Source organism: Macaca mulatta, chromosome 1, assembly GCF_049350105.2.
Source record: "Macaca mulatta isolate MMU2019108-1 chromosome 1, T2T-MMU8v2.0, whole genome shotgun sequence".
NCBI lineage: Eukaryota > Metazoa > Chordata > Mammalia > Primates > Cercopithecidae > Macaca > Macaca mulatta.
The window spans coordinates 193,361,349-193,374,642 of record NC_133406.1 but is presented as its reverse complement, the minus strand read 5'-3'; the positions used below and the strand labels follow the sequence as shown (position 1 = coordinate 193,374,642).

Sequence of the window (13,294 nt, the reverse complement as noted above, 5' to 3'; positions counted from 1 at the left end):
AAAGGAATTCTGTGTCAGCTTCTCATGATTTATGATTTTCTTTAAAAGTACTTTGATATTAGAAAGAGAAATGTAGTATGAGTTAGACAAAAGGGAAGGGGTGAGCATAACACATAACCCCCACTCCTTAGGTGTGGGCTGCACGTAATGACATTTCTTCAAAGTGTATAATATTGGGTTGAGGGAGAAAGGCAGAGGGAGGAAAGTGACTTTACAACGGGAAAACCTGACAAACACTACTTCTGATGGGTCATCAAGCCAACCTCAATAGTCAAGGTGACAGTAGGTACACTTCCTTCTTTCCTTTTTTTGTTTTTTAGAGACAGTGCCTTGCTCTGTTGCCCAGGCTGGAGTGCAGTGGCACAATCATAGCTCACTGCAACCTCAACCTCCTGGTCTCAAATAATCCACCCACCTCAGCCTCCAAGTAGCTGGGACTACAGGAGGGTGCCACCATGCCCAGCTTTTTTTTTTTTTTTTTTCCAGTAGAGAAGTACTCTCTCTATATTGGCCAGTCTGGTATTGAACTCCTAGCCTCAAGTACTGGGCCTCCAAAGTGCTCGGATTTCCAAAGTGCTGGGATTGCAGGCGTGAGCCATAGCACCCAGACTACTATGTACACTTGATATGATGTGATTAAAATGGCACTTTAGGCTGGGCGCAGTGGCTCACGCCTGTAATCGCAGCACTTTGGGAGGCCGAGGTGGGCGGATCACCTGAGGTTGGGAGTTCGAGATCAGCCTGACCAACATGGAGAACCCCCATTTCTACTAAAAATACAAAAAATTAGCTGGGCGTGGTGGCACATGCCTGTAATTTCTACTCGGGAGGCTGAGGCAGAAGAATTGCTTGAACCCAGGAGGCTGCGGTTGCGGTGAGCCAAGATCGTGCCACTACACTCCAGCCTGGCGACAGAGCGAGACTCCATCTCAAAAAAAAGAAAGAGAATAAGTTTAATGGAATAAAATCTACAAATGCTATACCAAGGACCTACTATACACCAAGTTTTGTGCTAGCTGGTATGGGGAGTTGAAAGGACATGATAAGCATAGAACAGGGAAGGCACAATTTTATAGGCTGTGTAATAAGAGGTAATTATCCAAAGCAAATATGAATAATTGTTAGATGACAGGCCTGTTTAAATAGACTGAAGATATACCATGCTAGTCTTTGATCCCTGTTTATATATATTTATGTATCATTTCTTTTTTTTTTTTTTTTTTTTGAGATGGAGTCTTGCTCTGTCACCCAGGCAATGCATTGGCGTCATCTTGGCTCACTGCAACGTTCACCTCCCGGGTTCAAGCAGTTCTCCTGCCTCAGCCTCCTGAGTAGCTGGGATTATAGGCACCCACCACCATGCCCAGCTAATTTTTGTATTTTCAGTAGAGACAGGGTTTCACCATGTTGGTCAGGCTGGTCTCAAACTCCTGACCTCAGGTGATCCACCCGCCTTGGCCTCCCAAAGTGCTGGGATTACAGGCGTGAGCCACACCGCACCTGGCCATTTATGTATCATTTCAAGACACTGTGGAATTGCTACTACTTTTGGTCCTTACAGAGAAAAGCTACTGGTTTTATTTTTTAAATTTCCAAGTTCTTTAGTTTGCTTTACAGATAACCATTTCCAGTGTGTCATTTTTTTTTAAAGTATAAATTTGTTGCATAAACAATGTTATAATAAGAAAAAAATTATAAAAGGAAAAATTCATCCAGAATTCTATATTCTAACTGCTGTAGACTCAATATTTGTGTTCCCCACAAAATTCATATGTTGAAATCCTAACCCCTAATATGATAGTAAGTAGGGGGAGCCTTTGGGAGTTGATGAAGTCACGATGGCAGAGCCTTCATGAATGGGATTAGTACCTTATAAAAGAAACCTCCAGAGAGCTCCCTTGCTCCTTTCTGCCCTGTGAAGTCATATGGAGAAAATGGCTGTCTATGAACCAAGATAGCAGGCCCTCCCTAGATACCAGGTCCTTGATCTCTAACTTCCTAGCTTCGAGAGCTGTGAAAAATAAATTTCTGCTGTTTATAAGCTACCTGTTTATGGTATTCTGTTATAGCAACCCAAAGACATCAATTGTTTTTCCTTATTCCTTTTCAGTCCCTGTCCACATGACATGGTCTTTATGATTAGACCAAGTAAATTTTCAGTGCTATAAACCCTGATGGTGCCTGCTAACAGACTGGCTGTGGGGATTAAAGAACTATTGTTATCACCAGGAACAGGGAAGTTGGAATCGGTTATTTCTTCTCTTCCTGGTTCTGTTACTTATTACTGTACTAAGTTTCTCCAAACACCCAACTTTCCCTTTCTCAACTTACACTTTTAAGCTAAATTGTACTACTGATTTTTAAAACAACTACAGGTTTGCTTTTAAGAAACATATTTTTATGTCTCTTGTTTTAAAAAGACGGGGTCTCTGTCACCCAGGTGGGAGTGCAGTGGCAAGATCTCAGCTCACTGCAGCTTCAGCCTCCTGGGCTCAAGTGATCCTCTCACTTCAGCCCCCTCTCCACCCCAAGTAGCTGGGACTACAGGCATGCGCCACCACACCAGGCTAATTTTTGTGTTTTTTGTAGAGATGAGGTTTCACCATGTTGCCCAAGCTAGTCTCAAACTCCTGAGTTCAGGAGATCTACCTGCCTTGGCCTCCCAAGGAGTGCTGGGATTACAGGCATGAGCCACTGCGCCCAGCCTTAAGAAACATATTTTTAAAGAAGATTGCTAATCTGTCAACTTATGCAAAATTCCTTTTAGACACTTAAAAATCTTAGGAGAGGCAACAATTACAATTTATGTCTCAAGTCACATTGACTTATTTTACTTATTTTTTAAAGCTTGGATTATTTGGAATGAATACTGGAATGATCAAATATCACATACTGGTAAATTCTCTAAAAGTATTTACTAAACTGAGCTAATGTACCATCATCCTGATTTTGCAGACAAAGAAATTGCAGGTATAACCAACCTACCTAAGCTTGCGAAGTTAGCAAAGATGTTGCAAATTTAGCTAAAGACAGTCAGTCTCCCTTCACTGGTCTGCCTGCAGTTCTGCAGTATAGAGCTAAGCTCAGCTGAGAAAGTCACTCCCAGGAGAGCAGTCATATTGTCTGCTACCAGATCTGTCACATCACTTTTTTTTTTTTTTTGAGATGGGCCGGGCGCAGTGGCTCAGAGATGGAGTCTCACTCTGTCACCCAGGCTGGAGAGCAGTGGCACGGTCTCGTCTCGCTGCAACCTCCACATCCCAGGTTCAAGCAATTCTCCTGTCTCAGCCTCCCAAGTGGCTGAGATTACAGGTGTGTACCACCACTCCCAGTTAATGTTTGTATTTTTAGTAGAGACGGGGTTTCACCATGTTGGCCAGGCTGGTCTTGAACTCCTGACCTAAGGTGATCCAACCACCTCCACCTCCCAAAGTGATGTGATGTGAGTGGGGCGCGGTGGCTCACGCCTATAATCCCAGCACTTTGGCAGGCCGAGGCGGGTGGATCACGAGGTCAGGAGTTCAAGACCAGCCTGGCAAGCATGGTGAAACCCTGTCTCTACAAAAAAAATACAAAAAATTAGCCAGGCATCGTGGCATGTGCCTGTAATCTCAGCTACTTAGGAGGCTGAGGCAGGAGAATTGCTTGAACCCGGGAGGCAGAGGTTGCAGTGAGCCGAGATCATGCCACTGCACTCCAGTCAGGGCAACAGAGCCAGATTCTGTCTTAATCAATCAATCAATCAATTTTTCAAAAGAGATGGGGTCTCACCATTTTGCCCAGGCTTGTCTTGAACACCTGGGCTCAAGTGATCCTCCTGCCTTGGCCTCCTAAAGTGCTGGGATTACAGACATGAGCCAACATGCCCAACTTTTTTTCTTTTTTTTTTGAGACAAGGTCTCTCTCTGTCAACCATGCTGGAGCAGCATGATCACAGTTCACTGCAGCCTCAACCTCCCGGGCTCAAGTAATCCTCCCGCTTCAGCTTCCTGAGTAGCTGGGATCACAGGCACGGGCCACCACATCTGTCTAACTTTTCTAATTTTTTGTAAAGACAGGGTCTCACTAGGTTGCCCAGGCTCAAGCTGAATTCTGAAACATGAATATAACATAGGCAGCCAAGGGGAGTAGTCAAGGCTGGGAAAATGAAAGTATGGGAACAGATATCTATCTCTAAGAGGCAATTATGATAAATAGGATTGATGAATGGTGACAAAGCCTATTTCCTAATCCCCTACAAAGGGCACTAGGAACATAGATCTACCCTGGGAATAGTATGGAGATACTGAATGTATGTGAAAAGACCTAATGTACTCCATGATAAACACCTACAGGTAAGGATGGGTTTTAAGGATAGCCCTTGCTATACATCTTTCTGAGATCAGTCTTCTGGTCTGTAATGCAACATATTTTGACGGGATTTTTGTGAGTATGGAACTTTTCATGGAGTCAGTGTTGTATAGAAATGCACATTTTAAAGTCATACATGCTGAATTTGAATTTGACTTTGTCATCTATTTGCCTTGTGGGTTTTTTTTTGTTGGTGGTTTTTTGTTGTTGTTGTTTTGTTTTGTTTTTGTTTGAGATAGAGTTTCACTCTTGATGCCCAGGCTGAAGTGTAATGGCACGATCTTGGCTCACCGCAACCTCCACCTCCCAGGTTCAGGTGGTTCTCCTGCCTTAGCCTCCCGAGTAGCTGGGATTACAGGCACCCAGCACCACACCTGGCTAATTTTGTATTTTTAGTAAAGACGAGGTTTCTCCAAGTTGGTTAGGCTGGTCTCAAACTCCCGACCTCAGGTGATCCGCCCACTTCAGCCTCCCAAAGTGCTGGGATTACAGGCGTGAGCCACCATGCCCAGCATTGCCTTGTGGTCTTGAGCAAAGTACTTCTACTTCCTGGCTCTATTTCTCCATCTGTAAAATGATAGTACTAACTTCACAGCATTATAAGAATTTCATAGGCAAGGCAAGGCTGATATTTAGCTAATACCCAACTGGAAAGGCTATATTGGTGATTAAAATATTGAAACAGGCTGGGCGCGGTGGCTCATGCCTGAAATCCTAGCACTCTAGGAGGCTGAGCTGGGTGGGTCACTTGAGCCCAAGAGTTTGAGACCAGCCTGGGCAACATGGCAAAATCCTGTCTCTACAAAGAATAGAAAAATAAGGAAGGCATGGTGGTACACACCTGTAGTCCCAGCTACTCAGGAGGTCAAGGCTAAAGTGAGCTGTGATGTGCCACTACACTCTAGCCTGGGCAACAGAGACCCTGTTTCAAAAATAAGCAAACAACAAAAATATTGAAACATTTACATACGAGTTGGCATATAGCTACTTCCCTAAGCACTTCCAGTGTCCTCTAACTCTCCCCTGGGACACACTGGACCTCCTCACAATCTAGCAATTAGAATATATCTGAGGCCAGGTGTGATAGCTCACGCCTGTAATCCCAGCACTTTGTGAGGCCAAGGAGGGCAGATCACTTGAGGTCAGGAGTTCAAGACCAGCCTGACCAACATGGCAAAACCCTGTCTCTACTAAAAATGCAAAATTAGCCAGGTGTGGTGGCGCATGCCTGTAATCCCAGCTACTCAGGAGGCTGAGGCAGGAGAATTGCTTGAACCCAGGAGGTGGAGGTTGCAGTGAGCCAAGATTGCGCATTGCACTCCAGCCTGGGCAACAAGAGTGAAAGTACGTCTCAAAAAAAAAAAAAAAAAAAAAGTGGCACAGAAATCTTCATAGGTATTCTGATTGATTTATTTTAAAAGTCGATTATCCAAAAAATGCCTGGCACATAGACTTTTTTTTCTTTTCTGAGATGGAGTCTCGCTCTGTCGCCCAGGCTGGAGTGCAGTGGTGTGATCTCGGCTCACTGCAACTCCACCTCCCAGGTTCAAGTGATTCTCCTGCCTCAGCCTCTCAAGCAGCTGCGATTATAGGCACCCGCCACTATGCCTAGCTAATTTGTATTTTAGTAGAGATGGGGTTTCATCATGTTGGCCAGGCTGGTCTCAAACTCCTGAGGTCAGGTGAGCCACCCATCTTGGCTTCCCAAAGTGCTGGGATTACAGGTGTGAGCCACCATAGTAGACATTTAATAGATAAAATCAAATTTATTTAGCCTACAGATTCAGTCTATAGGTATAGTTAGGAAATGCCCCTTTACTGGGTGACATACACTTCTATATACATTTATTGGGGCATACTATTATTGCATATCTGGTGGTTTACCCCTAGGTGGAATTCAGTGCTTCTCTGCCACCTCCAAGGAGCAATAATATATGGCTAAGACAAAATGGATTCCTTGGAGACAAATTAGGATCAAGATGCTAAGCGGTAGACCCTTCACTGTGGACAAGCAGCAGGGTTGAATTTTCAAGCATCAGTGTAGTATTGTGTCTTTTATTAATTCCATGTCCTCGGCTTGGCTCCATGTGACTGCCAGTGTGATAAAAGAGGCCCAAAGCTACTTGGAGATCCTAACTTCCTTGGCTTATTTCTCTTTTTGAGTGCTCCTGTTGATCTGGTCTAGCTTGCCAGGGAGGAGTCTAAGAGAAGGAAGGTCATCTAGGCCTGTCTTGATTATACAAGAGTTTTCTCTAAGCTCTGTAAAATCCATCTCAGCTTACTAAATCTAAGGTTCCATAGAGGGCTTTTGGACCCTGTAGCAACTTTAAAACATGGCACCAAAATTCTCTGACACTCCTCTTATTGAGAAGTAGGGCTTGTGTACCCTCTCCTTGAATCTGGGCTGTGTGTGTGGTTGACTGAAAGAATATGGTGAAAGAAGAGGTGCTGTGGCAGTTTCTAAACCCAGGTTTTAAAAACTGGCAGTTTCTCCTCCCCATCTCCTGGAATGTTTACTCTTGAAGAGTAACATTCAGCCATCATGCTGTAAAAAGAAACCTAAACAACTAGTCGTAAACCCCATGGTCTTTAGGGAAAGAGGGTTTCCACAATGTTAGGGGGAGCCAAGTAAAATTTAAATAGTGTATTTTCCAGCTTCCCGTCTCTACACCAAAATTAAGTATTGACACTCACAAGAGGAAAAAAAAATATCCTCTGTCAGCCATGTGAATGAGCCTTCTTGGATATGGATTCTCCAGCCCTCAGTTGAGCTGCCCCAGCTGATGCCATGTGGGATGAAGATGAGCTGTCCCCACTGGGCCCAGCCCAATTTTCAGGTCATAAGGAAAATAAATGTTTCTTGTTTTGGCCGGGCACCGTGGCTCATGCCTGTAATCCCAGCACTTGGGAGGCTGAGGCAGGCGGATTGCTTGAGGTCAGGAGTTTGAGACCAGCCTGGCCAACATGGTGAAACCCCGTCTCTATTAAAAATACAAAAATAAGACAGGCATGGTGGCAGGTGCCTGTAATCCCAGCTACCCAGGAGGCTGAGACAGGAGAATTGCTTGAACCTGGGAGGTGGAAGTTGCAGTGAGCTGAGATTGTGCCACTGCAATGCCAGCCCAGGAGACAGAGCAAGACTCCGTCTCAGTAACAACAACAAAACAACAACAAAAAGGCAGGGCTTGGTGGCTCATGCCTGTAATCGCAGCACTTTGTGAGGCCAAGGCAGGCGGATGACCTGAGGTCGGGAGTTTGAGACCAGTCTGATTAACATGAAGAAACCCTGTCTCTACTAAAAATACGAAAAAATTAGCCAGGAGTGGTGGTGTATGCCTGTAATCCCAGCTACTTGGGAGGCTAAGGCAAGAGAATTGCTTGAACCCAGAAGGCAGAGGTTGTGGTAAGCCGAGATTGTGCCATTGCACTCCAGCCTGGGCAACAAGAGTGAAACTGTCTCAAAACAAACAAATAAACAAACAAAAGAATGTTTCTTGTTTTAAGCCATTGTTTTGGGAATGGCTGTTTTGTAGCAACAGATAACCGGAACAAACTCAAAGGGCCAACTAGTCATAAAGTGGTTTTTTTTTTTTGTTTTTTTTTTTTTTTTTGGTTTTTTAGATGGAGTTTTGCTCTGTAGCTCAGACTAGAGTGCAGCGGCGCAATCTTGGCTCACTGCAAGCTCTGCCTCCCGAGCTCACACCATTCTCCTGCCTCAGCCTCCTGAGTAGCTGGGACTACAGGCATGTGCCACCACGCCCGGCTAATTTTTTTTGTATTTTCAGTAGAGATGGGGTTTCACCGTGTTAGCCAGGATGGTCTTTATCTCTGGACCTCGTGATCCACCCACCTCAGCCTCCCAAAATGCTGAGATTACAGGTGTGAACCACCTCGCCCAGCCCATAAAGTGTTTTTTTTGCCTCACCTTGTCATTCCTGGAAATGATTCCCTGGAAAACCCTTGGCAGGGATGGGTGTCTGGGTTTCAGTTTTGAGAAATCTTTCCACATTAATATTTTCCTTAGTTGCCTAACATAACTGGCAGAAGGAGACAGGCAAGGAACAGGACATTAAGTACCCAACCACCTGTGGTCATAATTATCCAGAAAGATTTTTTTCTCTGTGAAAAAAAATCACTACATATTGCTTTAAGTAGGCATACAAGGAAGTTTCAGACCCAAACCCCTGTGTGGAATCCATAGTTCTGGTGTTCCGTCATGGAAACAACAAAGATTGTCCTTTTGTTTCTGTCCTAAGGCTTTCACTAAAAGTATGCCAAGTATGGTGTCTCACAGACACCATATCCTTAAGATCTTTTAACTCTAACTGTGTGAACAAAGGAAAAGAAGGCACATTTGTTTTGATATGGCTTTTTTCACACTCCTGCTACTCATTCCCAATATGACCAGTTGTCCTTGTTCTTGGCTGCCCATGTCCTAGCTCCTCCTCTCCAGAAGCTGAAGGGTTTGGAGCCGCCTTCTTTTTTTTGAGACAGCGTCTCGCTCTGTCACCACGCTGGAGTGCAGTGGTGCGATCTCAGCTCACTGCAACCTCTGCCTCCCGGTCTCGGCTCACTGCAACCTCTGCCTGCTGGGTTCAAGCGACTCTCCTGCCTCGGCCCCCCAAGTAGCTGGGATTACAGGCGCACACCACCACACCCAGCTAATTTTGTATTTTTAGTAGAAACGGGGTTTCACCATGTTAACCAGGCTGGTTTCGAACTTCCAACCTCAGGTGATCTGCCCGCCTCGGCCTCCCAAAGTGCTGGAATTACAGGCATGAGCCACAGCGCCCGGCCATGTTTTTTTAATGTGAAAATTCACATATCTAAACGTGGGTCCCTGTTTTTGTATAGCCTTCAAGCTCAAAATAATTTTCACATTTTAAAATGGATTTTAAAAATAAAAGAAATAATATTTTGGGACACATGCAAATTATATAAATTCAAATTTCAGTATCCATAGAAAAATGTTTTTGTTTTGAGACAGGGTCTGGCTCTGTTGCCCAGGCTAGAATGCAGTAGCACGATCTTGGCTCACTGGAGTTTGCACCTCCTGGGCTCAAGGGCTCCTCCCACCTCAGCCTCCACCTCCTGGGCTCAAGGGATCCCCCATCTCAGTCTCCCATCTCAGCCTTCCGAGCAGCTGGGACTACAGGTGCACACCACCACCTGTAGTGTGGTGTAGGCCTGGTTGGGCACGGTGGCTCATGCCTGTAATCCCAGCACTTAGGGAGGCTGAGGCAGGAGGATCGCTTGAGCCCAGGAGTACAAGACAAGCCTGGACAACATGGTAAAACCCCGTCTCTACTAAAAATACAAAAATTAACCAGGTGTGGTGGCAGGTGCCTGTAATCCTAGCTACTTGGGAGGCTGAGGCAGAAGAATCACTTGAACCTGGGAGGTGGAGGTTGCAGTGAGCCAAGATCACAGTACTGCACTCCAGCTTGGGCAACAGAGTGAGACTCTCCATCCCCCCAAAAAAAATATTTTTTTCCAGCTGTGATAATCCAAAATATCCCATAAATATCCCATTTTCCTTTCTATGGTAGGAAGGAAAAGGTAGAAGTTGTGGAGAGGAAACAGGTAAAAATTAAAGGGAGAACGGAAAAGAAGGGCAAACAAAGGCAAGTAGGTGAGGAGAAGGACAGGAAAAGAGACAGGGAGAAGGGAGGGACTTATAAATGGGAAAAGAAGGGCAGGAAGGATGGGAATAAGTAAAAACAACAACAACAAAAAGAAAGCAAGGAGAGACAGTGGAGATGGGGAAGAGTCAGAAACCACTGAGTGAGCTAAGAAAGGAGCACCAAAAGAAAAAGGAGAATGGGGGTGCTCAGACAGAGGGCTATACCACCATCTTCCTCTCCTGTTTGCTTTCATTTACTAACATCCTGGTCACTTTGCTCTCAATAGCTTAGTTCCTTTCCCATAGTCTCTGTTCACTCCAGTACTATCTGACTTGAATTTGTACCTGTACGACAAATCTAATACCCTGGACTCTTAGTTCTATAAACAGGGCATGCATTCTGCCTCAGCCTTCCATTCCCACGGTCTCACCCTGGACCTTGGCATCATCAGAAACTCACAAGTTGGGACATTTCAATTCCAAATATCCCGCTCAGACCAGCAGCATCTATACTGCCAGCGTACTTGCTCATATAACCCACCGCAACCTTTCTTGGGTCAATGCTCTAAGACCTTGGTCCCTTTCCCCACCACCCTCCAACCCCTCCACTACCAGGCTTCATGTGCCATTATTTGCTTTCCTGTACGGTTTTGATTCTACAGACAGCATCATAAACATTATCTTGCAAACACTCTCATCACTTGGCCCTCTCTCTCTGTCGTACTTGCCAGGAAAAACCCCAACCCTCAATAAATGCAACAAGCTGCCTTCTCTGCCTGTGCCTGAAATGGCCAAACATCTTCAATTATTTTAAATCCATTACCTCAAATATCAAATGAGCTCTTAACGTTGGCCAGAAGGCCTTTTAAAGGCCTGTATTCATCAAGGCTCAGTTCTTGAACTTCTCCTTTCCTTCTCCCTTAAGATTTTTCCCTAATGAAGGGAGGAGGCGAACGGAGTTAAAGGGCTTCCACTGCAGTTAGAATACAGCCCAAATTCCTTTCCATAACCAAAAGTCCTGATCTGCCACCGACCTTTCTCAACTTTTCACCTTCCATTCTCCCCTCATTTAACTCAGCCCTGGTCTCACTGTCACTGGCCTTTTTTCTTTTTCTTTTTTTGAAGCAGTCTCACTGTCACCTAGTGCAGTGGTGCGATCACAGGCACGGGTCACGGAGCCCGGCTTTTAAATTTTTGGTCGAGACGGGGGTCTCGTCATTTTGTCCAGGCTGGTCTTGAACTCCTGGACTCAAGCGATCCTTCCTGCCTCAGCCTCCCGACGTGCTGGGATTACAGGAGTGAGCCACCGCGCCCAGCCAGGCCTTCCTTCAGTTGCTCTAACATGCCAAGCCAACTTAGATTTTTTGCACATGCTTTTCTCTGTCGGACACTCTATCCTGGTGTTTGCCTGGTTTCGCTCTTTTCTATCCTTTTGTCTTGGCTTGAATGTCACCTCTTCTGAAGCCTTCTCTGGCGACACTGGCCATCTTATGTCCTACTTGTTATTTCTTCAAAATCGTACTGCCGTTTGTATGTACTAGTGTTTACTCATTCACACCGGCTACCTCCGCGTACCTCACTGGCTGGAATGGAAACTCCTTGCGAGCAGAGACAATGGGTTTTGCTCTCCCGCGGATCACGTCCCAGCCTCCAGGTCAGCACCAGACACTTGGGGGCGCAGGATAAAACATCTGCTGTCAGAAAGCGCTAATAACCACCTAACGGGTGGAGGAAACCTGGCGCGGACTGCAAGACTGTCCCCGAGACGCAGCCGCTGCGCGAAGCTCCTCCCCTTCCGACCGCGCCGCGGACGCCTGGGCAGCCACGGCGGCGGGGCCGCGGCGGGCGCCGGCTCAGCCCGCCCCTTTCTCCCACCGCCTCCCTGCCCCGCCCCGCGCCTCGCCGGCCGCTGTCAGCTCCCTCAGCGTCCGGCCGAGCAGCTGTGTATGCTGAGCCGCTGCCGCAGCCGACTGCTCCACGTCCTGGGCCTTAGCTTCCTGCTGCAGACCCGCCGGCCGATTCTCTTCTGCCCTCCCCGTCTCATGAAGCCGCTGGTAGTGTTCGTCCTCGGCGGCCCCGGCGCCGGCAAGGGGACCCAGTGCGCCCGCATCGTCGAGGTGAGGCTCGGGCAGCCGGCTGGCTCCTTGGGGCTTGACGCGACGCGGGCCGGCCTGTCCCGCCGCCCCTGGTCCGCCCCCCGGAGTCGCCGGGCCGCAGACTACGAGTCCCGGCGGCCACCGCGGCGCCCGCGTGGCGGTGGCCGAGGGCCGCCAGCGCGCGGCATGCCGGGACTCGTAGTCCGCGCCCGCTCGCCTTGGGGGGCACCGTTTGGGGTCGCTTTGTTCCTGCGCCCCTTCTTTTCTTACATTTTGGGGACCAGATTCGTCTCTAGAGTGGACTGGGAGAGGGATCCCGGAGGCCAACCTTTGGGGGTCCCCCAGCGCGCAGAGGTTAGCACGTAGCTGATCGTGTGGTGGGTGAAGGCACCAGGAGCGCGGATTTGGGTTAGAGGCCGTGTGCGCCCGCAGTTGCCGGAAGGGGAGACCTATTTTTCTTCTCCGTGCCTTCCCTCTGGTTCTCTAAACTCTGCACTGTCACCTAACCTGTCTTTACCGTAGAAAGGAGCCCCGTGCGGCGGGGTGTTATTTTAGGCGTGCTGTGGGCTGCGGCTGGCGCTCTCGAGCCCAGTCCCCGCAAGCTTTAGGGCGGGGCCAGCCCTGAGGCTCGGCCCGGGACGGGGATGGGGAAAGCCGGGAGTGCAGTTCTGAGATCAAGCTTAAACCTTTGGCCCTGCTGCCAGCTCACGCTCGGCCCTCGGTCACTTCCTCTCTCCCAGCCTCATTTAGCCCTTGTAATACAGTAAAAAGAGTCTCTGAACCCAGATTTTCTCAGGATATAAAACACCTCCCAACTGTAAAATCCTGTTACTTTTTTTCCTTTTGCTTTAAGACAGGTTACCAGTTCAATTCTTTTAACAATTTTGGGCCTGATGTATATGGTTGGTTAGCTGCACTGACACTGTGAAAAAAAAAAAGGCTTCATGGACAATCTGGGGAATGCTTGGGAAAGAAGGAAAACAAGATATCTAGAAACAGAAGAGGCGACCATTGGTGGCCTCTAGTGAAATCGCCCTGAAACTCTGTAACCAACAAAAGTTTTTTTGACCTAGAACTTCTAATTTTCTCCTCTTCTAGGATATGGCCAATATTAACATTGGGCTTTTGCTTCTCTCCTTATATGTTCATAACAAGCAACCTGTATTTTATTCCCTAAATAGCATGCAGAGAAGGTTAGATGAGTTCAACAAGTCATTATGTGTTG

The 13,294-nt window shown here is 47.0% G+C and overlaps 2 protein-coding genes across 9 annotated transcripts in view; one reads left to right on the top strand and one right to left on the bottom strand.

Annotated features, from left to right (window-relative positions):
* Window positions 1-11,763, bottom strand: part of STIL (STIL centriolar assembly protein) — an 80,287-nt gene extending 68,524 nt beyond the window's left edge. For all 7 annotated transcript variants that reach the window (XM_028834000.2, XM_015138974.3, XM_028834007.2 and 4 more), the window contains exon 1: window positions 11,549-11,763. The gene's annotated coding sequence lies outside the window, so the exon portion shown is untranslated. The remainder of the gene's footprint in view (window positions 1-11,548) is intronic.
* Window positions 11,764-11,881: 118 nt separating this feature from the next.
* The window catches only part of CMPK1 (cytidine/uridine monophosphate kinase 1), a 44,588-nt gene continuing 43,175 nt past the window's right edge, over window positions 11,882-13,294 (top strand). Inside the window, exon 1 of one of the 2 annotated variants that reach the window (XM_077991079.1) lies at window positions 11,882-12,090. In XM_077991079.1, the coding sequence (XP_077847205.1) occupies window positions 11,920-12,090 (171 nt within the window). In that variant the 5' untranslated portion in view covers window positions 11,882-11,919. The remainder of the gene's footprint in view (window positions 12,091-13,294) is intronic. The other variant, NM_001193618.1, reaches the window with a different exon arrangement.